General features: G+C 39.5%; 1 protein-coding gene across 4 annotated transcripts in view; it reads right to left on the minus strand.

Moving 5' to 3' along the window:
- Positions 1–22,873, minus strand: part of FRY (FRY microtubule binding protein) — a 329,930-nt gene that overhangs the window by 131,588 nt on the left and 175,469 nt on the right. For all 4 annotated transcript variants that reach the window (XM_033416130.2, XM_049701100.1, XM_049701101.1 and 1 more), the window contains exons 10-16: positions 22,756–22,854; positions 21,026–21,127; positions 11,006–11,109; positions 10,418–10,526; positions 8,492–8,578; positions 4,120–4,291; positions 2,753–2,885 (exon numbers count right to left, since the gene is read on the minus strand). In XM_033416130.2, the coding sequence (XP_033272021.1) occupies positions 2,753–2,885; positions 4,120–4,291; positions 8,492–8,578; positions 10,418–10,526; positions 11,006–11,109; positions 21,026–21,127; positions 22,756–22,854 (806 nt within the window). The remainder of the gene's footprint in view (positions 1–2,752; positions 2,886–4,119; positions 4,292–8,491; positions 8,579–10,417; positions 10,527–11,005; positions 11,110–21,025; positions 21,128–22,755; positions 22,855–22,873) is intronic.

Consider the following 22,873-nt stretch of genomic DNA (forward strand, 5'->3'; position numbering starts at 1 on the left):
CACAGCGACAAGGCCAGTGTGATGTTGCACCAGCTTGAGGCACCGTGTGTTCTCCTAGGTAAGTTGTCCCTGGATCCCGGGACACTGGCAGTGGCGGGCTGCACAGGCTCCCGGGAGGGGAGGTGTGGATAGTGACCTGTGCTTGCACATACTGATTCTTGGTGGCTGCAGCAGCAGCCTTAGCGTCTCATGCCTGTCTCTGGGGTCTGCGCTGATAGCTGCAGCTTGCGCCCGTCTCTGGAGCTCATTTAGGTGGTGCTCTGAATCCCCTCTCCTCACGCATCCCGAAACAATGGTCTCTTGCCTCTTAGGCAGGTCCAGACTTTTTCCCGGACTCCCGCCCGATTAGCTATGTTTCACTAGCCCCCTTCAGCCTGTGTTCACGCCGCCAACCCCAGTCCTCTCCCTGGGGTCTGATCTCCGAAGGCTGAACCTCAGCTCCCAGCCCCGCCCGCCCCGGCGGTTGAGCAGACAAGCCTCTCAGGCTAGTGAGTGCTGGTTGGCACTGATCCTTTGTGCGGGAATCTCTCCACTTTGCTCTCCGCACCCCTGTTGCTGCATTCTCCTCCGCGACTCCAAAGCTTCCCCACTCCGCCATCTGCAGTCTCTGCCTGTGAAGGGGCTTCCTCGTGTGTGGAAACCTTTCCTCCTTCACAGCTCCCTCCCAGAGGTACAGGTCCCATCCCTATTCTTTTGTCTGTTTTTTCTTTTTTCTTTTGCTCTACCCAGGTACCTGGGGAGTTTCTTGCCTTTTGGGAGGTCTGAGGTCTTCTGCCAGCGTTCAGTAGGTGTTCTGTAGGAGTTGTCCACCGTGTAGATGTATTTCTGATGTATTTGTGGGGAGGAAGGTGATCTCCACGTCTTACTCCTCTGCCATCTTGAAGGTCTCCCTATCTCTTTGTTTTTTAGAAATGTAGCCATGAGCCATTTTCCACTCAGGGATCTGCTTTAAAGTCTAGCATGAAAACTATTTCTAGCCCTATTTGGGGGGGCGGGGCATCTTAAGACAGTTGAATAGGAGAAAGTAAAGAATCACCTTAGAAAAAGTTTAAGGTATTGTGAAAATACAAATGAAATGTTAACATTTACATTTAAACCTGTACCTTTTATGGTTTTGAATGTCTTGTTTTGGTCCTGACCCTGTCTTATGATCTCTGGATTATAAACATAGTTTTCCTTTGAAGGCCTTTCATTTCCTTACTATTTTAGAGGAAACAACAATATGGCAGCAGTTTTTTGTTTTTTTTTTTTTTGCGGCACGCGGGCCTCTCACTGTTGTGGCCTCTCCCGTTGCGGAGCACAGGCTCCGGACGCGCAGGCTCAGCGGCCATGGCTCGTGGACCCAGCCGCTCCGCGGCATGTGGGATCTTCCCGGACCAGGGCACGAACCCGCGTCCCCTGCATCGGCAGGCGGACTCTCATCCACTGCGCCACCAGGGAAGCCCTATGGCAGCAGTTTTCAAAGCATTTCTTACATCTTCTACATTGTAAACTGAAAACTGCTTTAATATGTTCAGAGAGTGTGCGGTAAGGAGGTTAAAGGTTATGGACAATCTGGCAATTTGTTAGGTAAGGACCAGATCTGTAGACAAGATGGTTAATGTCATTAACTTTGGTCAATTTCAATTCTGCTATCATTTTGGTTGAAAAATCTAAAGCTACATGCTCTCCATATCATTTAAATGAAGTGACTGGCAAGCTGCAGGATAATACACATTGTATAACTCCATTTTTGTAAAAAAGAAAATGTATGTATGTATTTGTGCTGACATTGGGAAAGGTCTGGAAGAAATCACCCTGAACCAAGGAATGGATGCAGATTTCAAGTGGAGCTCTGTGGAGGAGGCTTTCATTTTAACTTGCCATACTGCTAAATATGTATTTAAAATAATTCTGTATTTTTAACTTTATTTTATCATGTTTTGTCTCACTGTAGTTTGTTTTTGACATACTACTATTGTAATAAAAATACACACCCATAACATGAACTTCCCTATATAGGTAACAACGTTCCAACTAACTGTGATATTTGGAATTGGACGCACTGAGTGACAAAGAAAATTTTCCTAATTATATGTTTAGAAATGTATGCCACTGGTGCCAAATATAATTTAATTCATAGCTCAACAACAAAGTCCAAACTGTCTTAAAATATAATCATAACCTAACCTGCGTTCCTGCCATAATTAATCACAAGCAGCAAAATCAAAGTGTGTTTCTAATGAGGAACTCTAATTACAAATCTAGATCTTGGATTTTGGCTAAGAACATCTGATTTCTACATTCTAAGCTACAAATGCATTCTGAAAATCCAGTATTTCTATGACACAGTTACATAGAGAATATTAAGCAGGTTTAACTCTCACTGTTCAGGAACGCTCACTAGAAACAAGTAAACTTGAGATTCAGAAAGATGGAATGTCTCTAAACTGGTGATGACGCTGTATCACATGGGCTTAAGGGCAAAACATTACTTCTGAAAATGTGGACCAGTAAAAGTGTCTTGGGCCCATTTTCTAACTTACTGGCCTAATGATACTTGAAATATTATCAAAACAGATCAATCTCAGGTTTGACTTTATTTTTACAGTTAGTCAAATATTATCAAACGATGTTTTTACTATCCCTAACACTTCTTAGAACTCGGACTCTAATAACATGAGAACAAAAACAGAATAAAGGGGAAGAACCTCTGCTGGTGTCTTTTGGTTCATTAATCCTTCATTGAAAACTTAGTCCTCACTATACTCACGTGATCATGTCTTCGGGTTCTTTGTTTAACATCTGGACGTTAGTTAGCATCATACACCTTCCTACTTCTTTATCAAGGTGCCTTAAAATGTTGTCCACAGCTTTTCGTACTTGAGAGTAATATAATGACATGCCTGAAAAATACGCATGACAGTTACATCTTTGACTAAATCTATCAAAGAGTGAAATCCCATTTTATTCATTCTCTGTGATATATTTTTACTGAAGACCTTCTGTGGGTCAGTGAATTCTCTGAGCAGAGTCTAATTTAATCTCTTATCTGCAGGAATCTTAGCATAGTACCCACATGTAGCGGGTGTTCCCGAAAGAATCATTTAAATTTAACACATAGGAATTCTAATACTTCAAAGGGAAATATTTTCCAGAAGAGTAAAAATAAACAAGGAAACAGAAAGTTCCACACTAGAATTTTTAGTTTTCTGGTTAGTAAAAAAAATTCAGCCTAATGAGTGGTTATGTGAATAAAAGATAATTCTCATTTGGGGTTAGAATTTTAATAACTTTATATTATTCTCTGAAATATATGTGTGGGTTTTCTTAGTAAAGGCAACAAATGATTTCACATCATAATTTTTTAAATGAAGAAAAATTTACCTCAGGTATATCATTTTTACCACTCTGATTAATACAGTGGAAGAAAATGTGTACAGAATATGTATTTCATATTGATATTTTTGAACTCATTTAAGCATTGCATAACTAAAGATAAATATTTTAAAGGAAAAAGTTTCCTCATATGTTTCCTCTAGGTCTTTGGAATCCAGGAACTAACTTAACAAGTTTGCAGTAGGTTTCTAAATTCAGGAACTTGGTAAAAGAGAAACAAATGCAAAAGATCATCTCTTTGGGTTAAGATAGTTAAATTAAAAAGAAAATAATCTCACGTAGGCTAAACCCACAATATACCCTGGCATGTATGGGACTTGGCATGTTTAAAACACAGATTAAACTAATTTTACTGAAAAAAAAATAGAAGAAAAGGAACTATAAAAATGAATGAGGGAATGAATAAATGAATGAATATATTTATATGTTTGCTTTATAAACAGGATTATCTACCAAAGCACACAGATGTCTTAGAAATTTACTGTAAACTGCAAATTATCAATATTAGAAGTTTGAAAAGACCACAGATAAAAATCTAACATTTAAACGGCAAAATGTTTACCAGGAAGTTCCAAAGAGTTTAAAGGGCAGTAAAACAAACCACAGCATGAATCAAAACAATTAATGTTGACATGTCTCATCTTATGAAGATTTTAAAAATATATCTCACTAAGGGTAAGTGTCTATTGGTCATTTTAAAGGCTTAATAAGGCCTAGTGCAAACATATCTTTGAAACCCACCTATCATTTTGGCTTCCTCTTCAGTTAGTGTTTTACTCAGATATGTCTTCTTCACCCTCAGTGTGTTTCCTGAAGGGAGAACGGCTCCGGTAACTGGCATGGGAGGTTCCCCATCTTTCTGCTGCAAGCTATCAGCTATGACCAAGAACGCCCGTAAACCAATGTTCATCCTCTGTAAGAGACAATATGTTCATGGTAAAGAGAAAGACCCAATTATTGTTGTGAAATTAAGCCATCGGTCTTTCAAAAGAAGTTAAGCATGGTTTGCCTTCTAGATTAGTGTGGGAAAATCATTTAAAAGGGTTTAGGCCAAACCTAAGAAAATGAAATTAAGTTTCTGACACTCTTTGTTGCTGCATCACAAGAAAACAACTGGGAAGATTTTCACCAAACTTGGAGGGTATGTTTGAGATGGTCAGATTCATTCTGTTTGGGGGATCCTGGGTGCACCTCCAAGGGATAGGCAGTCACCCTTTGGAGCAGCTGCAACTAAGGTAAACTGAGGTCAACAAAAATCTCTTTGTCTCCTGGGAGGAGACATGTGTTAACTCACAAAGACTGAATGAAAACAAAAGGGAGTTCCAAATGTGAATCATAAAAATGTAAGTCGTCTGCTCTGAATTGCAGGTTGTTGACTTTTGATTCACAAAGGCTGGCAAGTTTGAAAATAAATTTAAAGAATTCGAAGGCACAGAACCTGTTACTTATAAAAACACATCAACTCATAAGAAGAAATGTCATTCTGGGCCAGATCATTATCTTCCCCAGGCTCAGATAAGGCATAATATTGGCTCTGAAAGATGACTCAGTAAGATAGTTGCTCCCAGCAGCAATAATCTTAAAAGGTCAGAAGGTACTAAAACATCTGTAGTTCCTTAAACAGCCATGTGTAAACACTTACACGCATATTTTCAAACCACATCAAGGAATAAGTTCCCTAAGTAGACCGCTACCTAATGCAGAAAATAATTACCGTTACTAACAATGATAATCTAATTACAATTTATTGAGTTCTTAAAATATATCCAGAACTGCTCATTAACTCTCATCTTTAAGATAGCCATGCAAGGAAGGTATGATTATTCCCATTTTTCAGGTGAGGAAACAGAGGGCCACATAACTAGTAGGTGGGAAGCTATACATTCAAGTTGGGTTTGCCTGAATCACCTATTCTGTAGTACATGATTATATCTTAGAACATGAAGTAATATTGACTTCTAAACTATTTATTCAAGCTTCAAGGAGTAGGGGTATTTCAACCAGGGGGTGGTAAACATTTCTCCGGCCCATTCATACCCAATCCAATGTGTATTTTATGATTTTATGGTTTTCAGTAACATTCTTTCTCCGTTTTCTAAAATGAAAGAGTATTCATTTTAAAAAGTTTAAATGTATATTAAAGTCCATTAGTTTCCTCACTTATTTTAGTAGTTCTTTCATGAAATGTTTTCTAGATTTGTGGATATTTTTCAAGACACAGCATTGTTTTGGGTGAGGAAATACAGCGTTTAATTCAGGAGATGCAGTATCAATAGGATGACTGTGAATTGACTTAAATGATCAAGCTTCAATTATTTGCAAGTGGATTATCCAATTTATGAGCCATCCTTGCCAGTTCTCTTAGTTTTCCTCTTCTCTGAATAATTCTAAGGGCAGAAGTAAGTTGGGATAGTTTGGGAAATATAGTTTTAACTTAATTTCAAAAACAATTTCTTCTTATGTTTTATATAGCTCTGCATCATACCTGTCTTTCTATTATCTGTCTGGTCTTGAGAAATTACTTAACTTTTCCAAGTCCAAGTCTCAGCTTCCTTTCTGTAGAATGAGAATACTACTACCTATTGATCATATAGGGCTATGGTGAGGGTTAATACCTGAAAAGTCCCCGCTGGTAAATATATACTGTAGGCTAGAATCTCCACTGTTTTCTACTGAAGTCAAGTTTATTGAGATATAATTCTCATATAGTAAAATACACTCCTTTTAGTTGTACAGTCCTTTGAATTTTGAGAAACATATATAGTCAGTAACTATCATCACAGTCGAGATATAAAATATTTCCATCATCCCCAAAAGTTCCTTTGTGCCTCTTTAGTCAGTCAGTCCTCTCCTCCAGCCTCAGCACCTGACAATCAGTGTCTACTTCCCGCCTATAATTTTGCGTTTTCCAGAACGTGATATAAACGGAAACAAACAGACACAACCTTTCGTGTCTTGCTTCTTTCACTGAGCTTAATGCTTCTGAGGTGTTGCTGCAGCATCAGTAGTTTGTCCCTTTTTATGGCTGAATAGTATTCCATTGTGCTGATGATTCACAAGTTGTTTCCACATTCACCAGCTGCTTGAACATGAGTTGCTTTCCTGTTTTTAGTGATCATGAATAAAGGTGCTATAAATGTTGATACAAATCTTTGTGGACAAATGTTTTAATTTCTCTTGGATAAACACCTTGGGGTAGAACTGCTGGATCATATGCCAAGTGTATGTTTAACCTTATAAGGAATGGTTGTACCATTTTGCATTCTCACTAAAACATCAATAGTATAAAGCTCCCGTTGCTCTGTATCCTTCTCAGCACATCTCACCGTGGTTTTAACTTGCATTTCCCTAATGACGAAGGATGTTGAACATCTTTTCATAGGTTTATTGGTCATTTGTATCTCTTCTTTGGTAAAGAGGCTCTTCATTTTGTCCATTTAAAAAATTGGATTATTGAGTTGGGAGTTCTTTATATATTCTGGATAGAAGCGTTTGTCAATACGTGTTTTACAAATATTTTCTCCCAGTCTGTGGCGCTACACTTTATTAACTTTTAAAGTGCATACTTTTGTATTTTATCAACTTTTTCTTTTGTAATTTATGCTTTTTGTATCTTATCTAAGAAATTTTTGCCTACCCAAAGGTTGCAAAGATTTTTATCTTCTGTTTTCTTCTGGAAGATTTATGATGTCGGATTTCACATTTAGGCTTATGATTCATTCTGAGTTAATTTTTCCTGACAGGGCAAATTATGGGTTGAAGTTGATTATTTTGCAAGTGGATTTCCAACTGTTTAGTACCATTTATTAGAAAAACTATCCTGGGAATTCCCTAGTGGTGCAGTGGTTAGTACTCTGCGCTTTCACTGCCAGGGGCCAGGGTTCAATCCCAGGTTGGGGAACTAAGATCCCGTTCGTCACACGGTGCAGCCGAAAAAAAAAAAAAAAAAAGACTATCCTTCATCCATTGAAAAGCATGGAACCACTGTTCCCAAGCAAGAGAAGACTCTTTAGTACCTGGGCCAAGGGCCTCCTTCCAGCCAAAATGCCCCGAATTTGCACTGGCTTTGTCCCCCTCCCATTGGCCCACTGACCCTGGCTGCAGCCATTCCAGAAGCCTGTGTTGTCACTAAACACCAGACAGAAACTCCCATTTTAGGGCTTGTTGGACTGCCCCTACATACATGGCAACCTCAGCGCCAAGAAGAGAATTCAGGGTGTGGTGGGAAGAAGCATGAGGGTGCAAGGAGACCTGGGTTCCCCTTGCTGCTAACCAGCTGCCTATTCTGAGCCTCTGGGCTCTGGGTCTCCTTCCTCACTGACAGAATGAAGGAGCCAGACAATATCATAGTGATGACAGGAACAACATTTAAAAATATTTTTCTGGTGTGCAATTTCTTTCTTTTTTTGGCTTATGAATTTGTAATATCACGATGATTCTGTGAGGTGATCTAGAAAAGTAGTTTGTCCCTTTTACTAGTAAAAAAGCTGAAGTTCAGAGAGGTCAATGTCTTACAGCTAGTGGTTAGGACTCTGCACTCTGTTGGTGGGAATTCCCACCAACAGTCTTTTTAGAAGTTTAAAATTGCACGTGCTTTTCATTTGCCTAAGCCGCCCCCCTCCCCCGCACATGGGGTACATCATACCCATTATACACTCATTTCCATGATCTGCCTGGCCCTTGAATTGTGATGCTGTCACAGAATCAAAGATGCATACATTACTTATTTAATTTCACTAGATTTTAGTATTTTATCATTGCATCTATTTATTCTTCTCTGTTTCATCACTTTCAATACTCCTCAACTTGCTAATCTGCATCAAAATAGTTACAAGTACTGACTTTCTATAATGAACAACCAGACATACAGAGACAGATTACCTTTCGGGGCAAGGTTCACTCCCTTCTACAAGAACAGAATGTGGTAGGACGTCAACTTTTCATCATTCTAAGTCTATTCACCCAAAAACCTTACTTCTCTACTATTTTAGTCAAATAACATGGACAGAAACAAACAGAAGACTTTTTTGGAGAAGACGGCCTTCACCCCATCCCCCAAGGTTGCAAAGCAAAGGTAGGTTTCTGTCGATAAACGCAAAAGGGTCATTCTTACCTCTGGATTGAGACTGAAAGCTTTTGCTGGTTTTCCCACACAAAGAAAATCAAAAATGATTTCTTTCATTGCAAAATCTAAACGTTCCTATAGTGAAAAAGGGAAATCAAAACAAAGCGTTATTTTAATTCAACATGAAAATGTCTGTTTTTGTCATATGCACCAAACAGGTGGCTTCTGAAAGAAGAGGGGTATCGCTTAGTTTGATGCATCAGAGAATCCCTGGAAAACCATGTCCATCCGAACCTTCGGTGGAGCTGCTCCTGTTTCCATGTGGCATGTGGAGATGCTTTATATAATATAGGTAATTAGGCCCTAAAGCACAGAATGACTAATAACTAAAAACCAAAAAATGAAAAACCCAAACGCTCTGAGTATCCGGGCTTCTACACAGTGCAAACTCTTCCTGCTTGTCCTGCCAATGCTGACACCTTCCTGAAACTCAGTTTAAAACATATTTGTAAAAATACCACTGCAAAATGACCATTTTCTTCTATTCTCTAACATTTCCAATCCCTTGGCTCATAGTACAACAGACAATCCTGCAAGTGAAATGAATAATCAACAAATAAGAACTATTAAGGTTACTTAAATGAGAACGTTTACGCCACATTCTAATAATCTGAGACAGTGACTACTAAGATATGTCACGTTGATTTTATACAATATATTCCAGAATAATCAAAGCACATTCTCAGCCACATGATAACTACATGTAGAAAAGTTCTGTGAATTCATCCACCTGCAGAGCAAGTACTGTCCTTTCCCGAAGTACAAATATCACAGAGACACTTCCTTGCACTAAAAACACAGGGAGATAGTATATATTAAATGGTCTGTGAAGTAGCCATTGAACCTTATGTCTTTATAGCAATATCAATTACACTTCAACAGTACTTTCATGCCTATTATTTCCCTTTATCCACACAACGTTCTGAGGGATACTGGGTAAGCACTTTCATCCACATTTTATAGATAAAGACACTGAGAATAAAGATCTTCTGTGACTTCTTTAGGGTATGGAGCTGGCTCACAGCAGAGGCTGGACTGGAATAACCAGCTTTTCATGCTTCTCTATAAATCACAAGGAAGCCAAAGTTGGGATAAAAACCATTTACACACAAAGTGTTTTCAAAACTAGGGCTTCCCTGGTGGCGCAGTGGTTGGGAGTCCGCCTGCCGACGCAGGGGACACGGGTTCGTGCCCCGGTCCGGCAGGATCCCACATGCCGCGGAGCGGCTGAGCCTGCGTGTCCGGAGACTGTGCTCCGCAACAGGAGAGGCCACAGCAGTGAGAGGCCCACGTACCGCAAAGAAAAACAACAACAACAACTTTTAAAAGTCTCGGGTCTAAATAGTAAACACTAAATGTTTAATATCACTGGACCCAGTTCTTAAGTAAAATAGTATGTATGAAGTGCTCAGAACAGTTCTTGGCAAAGAATGAGTGCCTGACAAAAGCTAATATTCCTGCTACATTCTTCTTTTTCACAGGGTGAAAGAGCATTATGATTTATTTACTCCTCCAGGTTCACTAAATTATCGTCTTCTTATTTCCTCCAAACATCAGACTCAATTTCCTCCTGACTTGAAGCATCTAGAGCAGAGAAGCAGGAACAAACAGGGCCTAGGAGTCAAGAGACCCTCTTACGAATAGGCTCTGTGACCTCAGATCAGTCACTTAAACCCTGCCTCTCAGTTCTTTCATTGGTCAAATGCTGAAGACACTTGGCACACCATGTCACAATTTGTTTTGAAGCAAAAAAAAAAAAAAAAAAGCTATGTGTGAAAACACTTGCAAAACCATCCTGAAAAGTCTGCACACGTGAGATTATTTTAGACTCTTCATCTGTTAGTACTTCATAAGAAGGAGGTGGCTACTTAGAGGCAATTAGAAGACTCTCACTGCCAGACGCATCTCCATTACCTGGGCAATGAACTGGATGATTTTCACAAAGATGTTCAGAGGCATGTCCCTCGGCACCACACCACGGGACCCTTTGGGGAAAAGTGTTGTGATGATGGTTATAAGACGGCTGAAAGATAAGGGAAAAAAAGAGAAAACAAGCAAGATTGGCTGAGCTCCTGTATATTAAGGGAAAATGGCAGGTGCTTCATCTTATCTAAGTATCAGAGAGAATTCAGAGAAAGAAAACAAACCACTTCATCTCTTTTCCATTAGCATAATTACTCTCTGAAAAGGTTTTCTGGAAAACTAAGGGCAGCTGGAAAATTATAGCCACTTCCTTTGTTAAAGTGGTGAATGTAGTCCTGACACAGAACTTGGCAATCCTGGTAGAGGCTGGAGTTTCTGTAATGGCTGTTGAGCCAACGTCTAAGGAAAGCCTGAAAAGGTCCAGAGGACTTAGAGCTTTTACAAACTGTCAGCTTTGAACAGCTTCTGGTTTGGTTAGCGTAGTTGGCAATGACACAAAACACCCTTTTCACTGGCTGAGTGATGTGGTTACAGTTAACTCAGTGATGGGGTTACCATTAACCCAAGCCAGCTCCTTACCTCTGAGTGGCTGTGTTGCTTTCACATTTAATTCGAATCATGTAAACCCAAAGTAATCTGTACAGAGATTCCAGTGCAACTCGAGCCATCTTGGGGTCTTTATTCTACAACAGAAACCAAGATAAAAGATTGCAGATTAAATGGTACTGTACAGAGGTTATTCTTTTCTGAATGCCTGGTAATGGAGGGCCACAGGTGGGTGGTAGGGTGCCTATGAGGTACGCTGCACCACCTGGGACTTATGGGGTATTTGCCTCCTGGTGCCCATTGGGTAAATAATCTCTGAGAATGGATCCAAATAGCCAAGAGGGCAGGACTGAGCAGTTCGGGAGGAAGTCGTCTTTCTCTCCTTTCTAAGGTGAATACTGGCTATTGCTTTCTTCCTCCAGGTCCTAGGGAACTGCAACCCCTGGCGCCAAGAGGAGAATCAATCCGTCCTACTGTTGATTATGCCCTTGTAAACACCACCCACCTTCACCTCCCATCTCTTTGCCCTCCAACATCTATTGAGACTAATATATAATAAGCACTGGGATATAGAGATACAAGTTTAGCCTTTTTCCCTGAGATGTTCACAGTCTATGGGGAGGGGGTGGCAGTTGGGAGACAAATAATAAACAGTCAACTCAAAGACACAGAGAAAAACTGGTGGGGACAGGAGCTAGAGGATGGAAAGAAGGGCAACCTATGGCGAACACAAGGACTGGGGTCAGGAAAGGTTTCCAGGGGCAGACGAAAACTCAGACGAACTTAAATCCTTTCACTCATTTGTTCATTAAGCAAACATTCGAGTGGCTACACTGGGCCAGGTACTATGCTTGACCCTAGAAACCAAGATGATGGGGAGTGAAGAGCACTTTACAGAGAGGCAACAGCACAAAGAAGCTAAGAGAGCAGAAACTGGGGATGGTTTTTCTGCCAGGACACGGGGCCAGGCGAAGGAGCAGTGGCTGAGGAGGCTTGAGAAGAACCCTACGTGCCATGCTAAATAACGGGACCAGGGTTCTCATGGTGGTGACAGGAAGCCATGAAGCTCAAGGAGACCATGTGAGAAGTCTGCAGCGTGGGGCATGAAGCAGGGGCAGGGAGGCAGCCAGAGCACAGCTGCCAGCTTCCAGGGTCTAACAAACAGGCCAGGTGGGGGGAATGGATTTCGTCACTGGATGGACATCACCTTCATTCTTCCCCTTCTGACTCTCACTCCATCCTTTCAACTGATTTTATAGGTTTTATCTACAAAATGTTTTGAATTTGGCATCTTCTCCATTCCCACTTCCTCTGTTACAGTTCAGGCTTCCAGCACCTTCTCCTGGGATGCTGCAGTAACCTCCTAAACAGTCTCCCTAAATTGATTCCCTCACTGCTATCCTGTCTTACACTGATTATAATCCCTTCTATTTAAAAATCAGAGATTGGGTGGTTTTCCTGATGCCTATGGGATCAAGTGGACATTTCTTGCACGGCATACCTGACCAGACAGTATCTGGCTCTAACCTACCAGTGAAGGATGCCACCCATCCTGTTTTTCTCCCACAAGCTCCCCAAACTCTAGTGAGGCCACGTTCATTCCATGTCTGCATCAGGAGTGGGTTTCCTACCCTCCCCTGTGTCTTTCTTTTCTACCAGGTGAACCCCACTCTTTCACAGCCTACTTGAATGTTCCCAACTCCATGCAGGCTTTCTCTGTTCCTCCCCAATATCCTGAATCCCATCCATTAAAACGAATTATTCCCTCCTGAGTGTCCCCTGACCCTCATACAAGCATGTAACATAGCCTTTCGGCTCTTTACTTGTGGTCTTGCGTAGACATCAGCTACCCACACGAAGGTGGGTTCTCTGAAAGTGAGGGGCATTATTTACCCAACATCTATTAGAATTCCTGCCACTCCGCAGGGGATCAATACATGTTTGCTAAACAGTCTTCAAACGTCACTCAACTTTCCTATAGGTCTTTTGCTTTTACATTACTTCTCTTCCCTACTCATTCATTAATCTCGTCACAACCGTTTCTGCTGTTCTATTCTTAGTGTAGATAATTCGGGTCCTGATTTGTTAAGAATTCTTAACGGTTTAGACATAATCTAGGATAAGTTTACCTTTAAGCTACTTGCTGAATAAAGAGGAGTCACATAAATAAATTCTACGGAAAAGACTGTAGGGGGTAGTTTTTTAGATTTAGAAAAGATTTCTTATGCCTGAATAGTTTTAAAATAACTTCTTGGCATGATCATTATTATGAAATTCTAAATTTCTATATGCATTTTGGTCTCATTCCGGATTTTTTTCTTCTATTAATCTAAATAAGTAAATAAATAAAATGATAAAACACATCATTTTAATTTTTGAGGCTTTATGATGTGTTTTACTATCTGGTATGGCCTACCTTCCACCATCTACTGCTCTTTTTCTTTTCTTTCTATTTTTAGGGCTTTCCCAGATATTCCTGTATATTTATTCTTCCAAATAAACTTTATAACTACTTTTCTAGCTCCAGGAAACAAAAAAGCCCCAACTTTTTAGAAGCATACATTTATACATAAAAGATTTTTTTTGTCTGTTAGTAAAACAAGTGATACACCTTATAACTTGTTGAATGTCTTGGTTACGTAAAGGAATTTTAATAAACTACTAAAATAGTAAAGTTGCGTTTAAAATATTCCATCATTTAAAAATTTCAGGAATTCTAATTATCTGTCCTCTAATCACTCCAGATCAGCAAATGTCTATGATGTTAACACAGTGGTTAAAAGCAGACTCTAGACACACACTGCCTGGGTTTAAACCCATCCTTGCTCTGCAATTTATTAGCTGTGTGGCCAACCTCAGGGAACCTCTGTAATCTCTCTGGGCCTGATTTTCCCTGACTGTGAAACGCAGATACTAATCCTCCCTCCCTCCTAGGAGTGTTAAGAGAACTTAAAAGTTAGCACACAGAGGGAAGTTAGCACTGTTCCTGCCCATAGTAACTATTATGGTGCAGATTCAGCAGCAAACAAAGGAGATTAGTCTCTGACTTCAGGGAGCTTCCTTTCTAGTGGGAATGTCTCCTCCTTTGTGCATTTCCCTTTATTGGTGTATATATTATTTTATATTCATATTTGCATAGTGTGTCATTCAAAATTCTCTCTTGTGCCTTATCTCGCACTATGAATCACGGCCAGGTAGGGCAAGTAGCATCTAACTTTCATTTAGGAGCTTAACTAAGATCTCTAGTTTAAACGATTCAGATTACTGTCTTCTGTTTAAATTCTTTTACACTTTTTCCCTGTCCTCCTACCCACAATTATCTTTTGGGGGCATGTTGTTGTGACTGACGTGCTCTTACTCTTAAGAATATGTTTGAGATTGTCTATTTGTGCTCCCATAGAGACTGAAGAGCAAGGTGGCTGACTTAAGTTTTTATTTTGTTTTAACTGTGGATCCTTACCGGTAATTGCTTTGTAGCATTTCAAGATGATATCACTGATCACTGCAATTCTCTCCTAAAACGATTTCCCTTGTTTCTCTTCCATTCTCGGCATTATCATATGATATTCTTAAACTGCAACCATGATTGTTTACTTCCCTGCATTTAAAGCACTTAAGTGGCTTCTAATCACCTCCTGGACGACGTCCAAATTCCATGATGTGGTGCATGAGGGGCCTTTGGTGACCTGGCTCCCCCATCACCACCCTCCGCCTCCACCCCCACTGTGCTCTGTGCCATAACATCCCTTATGCAATTCATCGAATGCCTGGAATGCCTCCCTACCCTTGTTTTACTTGGAAAATTCCTACTCCCCAGCAAGATTCATTAGGTGTCACTCCTGTGTTACGTTCCCCTGCCCCTCCACTCCTTCCTCCATCCCAGAGAGATTACCAAGTGCTCCTGTTCTCTGACTTCTAGAATGCTGTTCTATGCCTTTACTTGTATTGATATGTTTCCTACCAGACTGTGAGCTCCAGGAATTTTGGACTGTTCATCTGTGCCCTCAGTGACTGCCGTACAGCAGGTTATCAGTAAATCTCAAAATTTTTTTTTAAAAAAGCAAACTGTGAGTAGTAGCTGAACAACGTGATGTGTAAGCAAAATGTCTTTATATAGAAACTGTACAAAAGGCAACTCTTAGTACGTAGCTGAAGCTAATGGACATGATATTACTAAACATCTTACACTTTTACAGCATTCTGATATTTCAAAAGTACTTTCATAGACCATGACATCAATTGGGCGATTCTGTCATTGACAGAAGCCAAATCACTGGCTCAAGTCTTCAAGCCAGTAAATGACAGGTGGGATAGGAACTGACTTCTGGTCCAGTAAGGACTGTTTTCTCAGAAACTGGAATGTGTATATTACAGGATGCTTACTACATCAGGCGTTGTTATCAAAATTGTACACGTATTAACTCTTTTTAATTCTCAGAATCATAAAGTTGATACTGTTATTGTATCCTTTCACAGATGAGGAAATCAAGGTCCAGAGGGGCTAATAAGTGGTGGAGCCTGCATCTGAACCTAGGCAATCTGGCCCCAGTGTCTTCCAAACATGAATTTTCCCACCTCAGTGGAAATATTATATGGAGGCTGATCAAATATGCTGCTGGTACCTACTAGACTGTACTCTACTTGAAAACAGGACTTTTTCCTCATTGTCTTTGTATGTCAACAGCAGCTAACATAACAAGGTCTTGATATATAGTTTCAGGATTTTGACACTTTTAACCTATGTCTCAAACCACCGACTTCTGTGTCAAAAGTCTCCACTCCAAGATGGAAAGACTATTCTATTCTTCCACTGGAATACGCTTCTCAATTAATTAATTAACCAACAACTTATCTATACCAGCTCTGAGGTTACAGTGATAAAACTGTTCCAAGAATCTAGTAGGTTTCAGAGTGGATCTTCCCTGGTCTCCTGCATCTCATCTCAGTGCTGGTCACAGACAGACTTCATGTGACATGTCAACCTGCCCAACACCATGCCCACCTTCTTTAAATTGTGCTTTTGATTTAGTTAAAGCAATTCAGTGTTAACAGTAACAAGTAGGGAGCACTGAATTCACTGATAACTTGGCTAGTGACAGGGTCATTGGACAGACCCATGTTTCCCATGACCCATCAGCTGACCACTTGCACCCAGTCACCCAGGCTGCTTATGAATATGCAAATTCCTCAGCTGCACCCAGACATTCTAAACCAGAATCTCCGGAGGTAGGTTTCAACAAGTTGCATTTGTAACAGGCTTCCTTAGAGATCCTTATGCACACAGAGATAAAGATCCATTGATTACAGATCAATAAATAATTTTAGTCTTTTCATCTTGTTATACTCAAAACTCTTCTAGATTTCTCTTGCATTGCAACTAAAGCAACTGAAGTAAACCTATTTCTTTCTCATATTTCCTTGCACATATCACAGTCAACACCTTCCTTCCTTTTGGCATTTCCTTTTGATACCTGAATCAATTTACTCTGATCATAATTCAATCTTTTTGATGACTGTATTATCCAAATAACATATGTGCTATAGTTTAGGATAACCTCTAAAATTTCTGTACCAAAAATCTACAGAGATTATTTTTCTATTCATTGGCTGAATAAATAAGGCATTCACAGAAAGTAACACACCTGTCATCTGATCACTAATTTTTGGACTCAATTTGTGTGCACTATTAGAATTTATAAATTCCACTTTGAAATGTGCCTTTGACAGATCTGAAACATAGATAAGAGATTTTCTCAAGTTTATAGAAATAAAGTTAATATTAAAGCAGTATAACTATTTCTTGAAAATTAATATTTAAATAGCTAATACGGCATCGCTTACAGTTGATATTTGCAAAGAGGATAGTAGTTGTTTTAAATGGTACCATACATTTTAATGGATTCAGGCAATGACTGTGGAATCCTTAATATATTACTCAATCCTTCCCCTCATAAAATAAAGATATCATTAATACCCTTACTTTTATGTGAAAAGTTAAGAAAAAGCACTCCTTTAACTTCATAGTGATTATTACACACAAAGATATATTAAGTGCCAAACACAAGTTTCATCAAACAAATTTATGGCAACGAAACTTTGAGACTCTTAGCGGAAAGCAAAAGACCTTCCTTGTCCCCTCCTCTTCCCTGCCCCTTCTGAATCCGTAATTCTCTATCATCATAGCTTATTTGATTTTCTTCATAGCAGTTATCACTATCTGAAGTTTTTTTCCTCACCTACTTGTTTACTTGTTTCCTGTCTGTTTCCTCCACTAAATTACAAGGTCTAAGAGACCAGCGTGTTACTATCTCATTCATCACTTATTCCCAGCACCTGGAACAGTGCCTGGTACAGTTCTAGTGAAGAATTGTTGACCAATTGACTAAGCGAATGCATTCAAGTCCCAGTGCAAATAGTGACTGAGACAAAAGAAGAATCCTTTTTAATTCTGTACTTTGGTTTCTAGTACTATGAAGCTAAGCTGACTAATGTCTAACCTTCAGATGATATACCTTCAATATTGCTATCTGAGCAAAACTTTTAGAAAAACATAACTAATATCATGAAAGCACAGGGGGAGGCCAATGCAGCCTGTGACATTGTCATGATAATCCATGACATGTATGTAAAGGCCCTACTGCTGGCCTGGCTCATAACAGATCTCCAATTAATGAGACCTATTGTTGTTATTAATTATACAGTAAATAGATTTCTTAACTTTTGAGGTTTCCTTTTTTGTTTGTTTCTGTGATCAAGACCTCACTGGTATATTATATTCATTATTTTAAGGAAAAGGAAATTTAAAGATTCTCCCAATTATATTATCCGTTTTCGAGGATAAGAAACGTGTACATAGTTATTATGAACACAATAATTATGACATTTTAAAAGAACTATTAATAAATGGGGATTCATGACAAAAAAAAGTACTATTAAGTCAATTTTTCAAAACATATTTCCCCTTTTCAGAATGAGATATATTATGGCAGATGTGAAGGGAATGTAACATTTTAAAATAGCTCAATATGTTCAGATTCAGACATAAAATACATAGAAGAAAAAAGTATTGGTCACTACTCACCAGGGGTTCCTGAAAGATGTCAAGGTCGTGGTGAGAAGGTGTTGTAAACTTCTCACCACTTTACAAGGGTCTATCGCTAATACGTGGTTGACCGAGTTAACAAGTGTAAATAAGGACTTCACGTTTGTGTTACCAAAGCATCCTGCTTCTGACAGACTGACGCTGAGGATAAACCAGGGCACTGACGTTAAATGAGCATTGAATCTGAGAGCTTGTTTACTTTGAAAGCAGATTTTTCACACTCACACACATTTCTATTCTGCTCTATGTCATGCTGCCACCTTGATGGCTCTCCCCTGCAGAACATATCAAAGGTGGCTACCAAGTTCAACATGTAAGGTTCAAACACTGGGTTCATTATACTTGAGTACATATAGGGGATGGGGAGACAAGTAGGGGAGGGGATGCAGGGAAAAAGGGATGGTGACCAGAGGAAAGAGCTGGATTGGTGGTCCTTTCTGAAATGATATGTTTGGCTCTAAATCCCACAGAATACTGAAGCCATTCAAGACAAAGTGTACTCCTAAAGCCATGTTAGTTTTTCCTCAGGTATTTCTTCCCTGTCGAGGACACTTGAAGAGGTTTGGAAGGTTTTCTGTATTTTTTTAAATGGTCCCATTTAATCCCTACTGGGTTTAGTTCTAAATATGTGTGATACAATTTTATTTCGATTGTAACTCATCAGGTTTAGTTCTAAATACGTGTGATACAATTTTATTCCGATTGTAATTCATCAAGGATCTTTCTGTATCTTTTACCCTTGAGGAGGTGAATTCCAACAATTTATTACCCATAAAGTGAAATATCATTGCCTTTCCGTTGCCTAATAACTACCTCTTTCATGCTTCATGGATTACCAGACCTCCATAAATGGCACAGGTAACTCCCTACTCCCAACTTTTATATCCCTCCTTGTCTGCATCACGCATTTTGAAACTTCATTACATATCCCCCAATGAAATGCCAAGTTCCTTGAGAACAGGGACCCTAGATCTAATTTTTATAGAACTAACATCCCTATCTTTCCCATTTCCGGCACCTTCCCTAGCACCTCTACTCCTTCTGATCCTATTGCCTTTCCCTTTGAGAAATCCTGATGCTTGAAATGTTTGCACAGGGAAACACCATGAGCGTGCAGCCCTTCTCTCTAGGGCTGTGTGTAACCCTGTTATTAAGCCTTTCTGGTGGGCTTCGACCAGACCTTCAAACAACATTCTAACTTTAAAGCAATTAAGTGCAAAGTAAGATTATGCTGCTGTATTTCAAAAGCAACTCCAGACACCAAGAATTTTGGTATTTTTGGCCACAACAGTAAATTGTCAGGCAAAACACTATTTTGGTTCTAACTAAAATTCATCACAAACACATTTAGCATAATATATACAGAAAAATGAACATTCTTAATCATTTCTCTTTTTGTTTCATTTTGAACAAAATGAGCTTTTCCTCTTTGTGTAAAATGTAGAAGAAAAAATATTTAAATGGAATAGCGGAATAACTTAAAAATGAACCAATATAACAAAAAAATGACATTGGGTTACGTGTTGGAGGCGTTTGACAGATGGATAAATCCCTGCATCAAACATCTGAAGGTGGCCATTATATAATAGCTGATACCCTGAAAAACACTGTGTTTTCCAGAATTCTTAAAAGCTAATTCTATATCCACTGCTATTATATTTCCCTGCCAATTTGAAGAAAATAAACGATTCTAATCTTGGATTTCACAATCAGCTTTTAGAGCCAGTACACAGCTGGTGCTTAAAACAGCCCCAATGCAGACTATTGTGTCATTATATGATAAATGACAAAATAATATAATTAATCTTGACCATTTCACCAAATTAAAGGGTCTTAGAACAAAAAAGACAAGGCAATATGTATAAGCAAATACAGCACTTTACAACTAAGTGCATTCCAAAAATTCTAAAGAAGCAAGTATTAACCTTGTAAAAGGAATTCAACATCTTTGGACACAACTGAGAACAACTGTGAAAAACAGGTGCTATTTGCACATATTAGAAACAGTGTTCCTTTAGTTGTCTTTTATCAATAGGTCACTAAAACTTAAAATATGTTCACAACATTAAAAGTTATAAAGCCTATTTTAAAGCTAACCATTACAGCTGGTTTAACTGTAGGTTCCTCGGTTTCAGGCACCCTGAACTGGTTCTCATGTCACCCAGCATCTGAACAGCTGTTGTTCAGTGAATGCTTAGGACTGACTGGCACGTGGCTTTAACAGAACATCTTCAAACAATCACAAATAACCGGGACAGGAAATAAGTGTTCTCTGCTACTAGGTCAATCCTCCCACAGAATGGAACGTTTTCCCCCCCAAATATTTCCCTAGCCTGGAGGAGGTTAGAGAAAGGCTGGAGGAGGTTTAGGTGAGCTTCTGCCAGTGAAGTGTGGCCTCCCTTTTTTTAATCATTTAGAAAAAGTGTGACCATAGATGCATATAGAGGGGTATTTAATTCTACCTTTAAAATGATCCTTCTTAGGGACCTCCCTGGCAGTCCAGTGGCTAAGACTCCACACTCCCAATGCAGGGGGCCCAGGTTCACTCCCTGATCAGGGAACTAGATCCCACGTGCTGCAACTAAGACCCGGTACAGCCAAATAAATATTAAAAAAAAAAAAAAAAGCTTCTAAAGTGATCCTTCTTAGACGAGAGTGTACAACATTGTAAATTGACTATACTTCAATAAGAAAATTAAAATTTTAAAAAAATTTTAAAAGAAAAGATTCCCCCCCCCCCAATTTGACCTGATTCCTCTTAACCCTAGTCGCCTTCTAAAACTGACTATATTTAATAAGGAAAACTCTTCTTAATATTTTTTTCATTATTCCAAAACAGTACAGGATCATTTCCCCTGCAGACATCAGGAGTCACTCTCAGAAACACACAAACCAGGCTCGGACTCATACATATTTTTATAGAAGACTTTTCTGAGCCGACAAATACTAACTTTAAGGTTGGATAAGCAGTTGTTGAGGAAAACGTGCCACCTGTTCAGGAATAGCTGCTTCTGGCTGACGCAGAGCAGACAGGTCACCAGCGGGTACAAGGCCTGAGGAGAGAGAAGATGAGGTCACAGGGTGATGTCTATTTCAACCAACCAGGTGACACACGCTCTCTGGAACCACCACCCACTTTGTAACACACCCAGGCGCAACAAGTGCGGTGCAGACGTGGATACTTTGCAAATGCTTTCTGAGGACGATGGGGATGGAATGCTCTGGAGTTATGTAGAGGGTAGAGAGTGAGTTTCATGGATCATAAGTGGAAATCGGATTCACTGATTTAGTCTTCACTCATAAATTTTAAAAACAAACTATCGTAGATCACTCTCAAGCCTCAGGAAAAAAAGCAGGAAGGCACACTGATTTTGAAAATGTCACTGGCTTTTGGGCTCATAAACATCTACCAGTTTGTCCCTGTCTTAGAGGTAGGTGTATGTGTTTTCTTTTGCATGCAATCCTCCTGTAATTAAGGAAGATTCCTAAAAGAAATGTTACTGCATCGGTAAACTCCACCCAGACAAATTTAACCGCAGAAGGAATCTGCTTACGAGTGAATAAACAGAGGTGCTACTGTGCTTTTCCTGCCTAACTGGGCAGGTTTCCCGCAGCAACTGGAGAAGACAGAAAAGCTTGTGGGCATCCACCCAAACAATATACATGCAGAACCCACCACCATTTTGCTGAACCAGATTACGGCGCTCCCCAAAATTAGGGCTAGTGAAGATTAAAACAAAAATGTAACTCGCTCATCCATTAACTTGAATTAGCAAAAATCTATTGCCACAATGAGACTCAGTGCTTAACAATTCATACACTTATTTTTTTGCTGTTGTTAACTTAGTTTTAAACTGACTTTGAACTATTACTGCCATTGAGTGCAACTCTAATTCCAGCCAGTAATTTAAAAACAAAAATACAAGCAGTCACCACGACCACAGAATGTAGACAAATGAGCAAATCTGTCACCACTGCCAGCAAAGCAACTATTTGCTCAAATAATGGTGGTAATGTTCATACTTTAAAGATTAGCATAAACAAGGCTAGAAACCAGCTCCCTAAGCAACCCGCTTCCTCCATACTATCACAATTACAGCTGGTCTACCACCTGCTGATTCATAAACCAGAGCTTTATTTACCATGGAGGAAAAAAGTTGTGGTAATTTAAAAGACTTTTCTATGCTGCTCTTCAGTACAAAAGCATTCCCCGAAACTGTTTTCTCAGCCTTCAGAGAATCTTTCCAATAGCCAACTATCTGTGTCCCAACTCCCTTTCCTGCCTGGTTCCATTTTGATTCTGAATATCAGGATGGGAATTAGCCAGTGAAGCTTCCTGGGGATTGAGAAAAGAAACTGTTGTTATAAACTTTAGTCTTCAGATTGAAAAAATACTCAGAAATTAAAATAAAAATAAGTTAAACCCATCTTGAAAATGAACAGCGGAATCTTTAGGACTAGAAGGGTCCTTGAGGGGACATGGTCTAATCCCCTTATGTTACCTTGATTCAGTCATGGTCTGTAATAGGTGGAAGCTCTAAAATTTGAAATGCTACCTCTCTTTGAGGAAGCTGTAGGTAATTCTCCCATCTGTGGAACCCTTATGACTCTCAAACAGATTTCGGCCTAGGAATTTGAGTCTCTGCAGTTTTGTCTTTTGAATTTTCTCAGAGTTACTAACCAAGGAATGCTTCTTTCGAGAAGAAAGTTCCAGCGTGGTATCATATAGGCTTTCAACAAAGTTTCTGAGGCAGGGAACATTTACTTCATTTTTAACAGCCTGAAATAGAGATGCATGT

Source organism: Orcinus orca, chromosome 18 (assembly GCF_937001465.1).
Source record: "Orcinus orca chromosome 18, mOrcOrc1.1, whole genome shotgun sequence".
Taxonomy (NCBI): Eukaryota; Metazoa; Chordata; class Mammalia; order Artiodactyla; family Delphinidae; genus Orcinus; species Orcinus orca.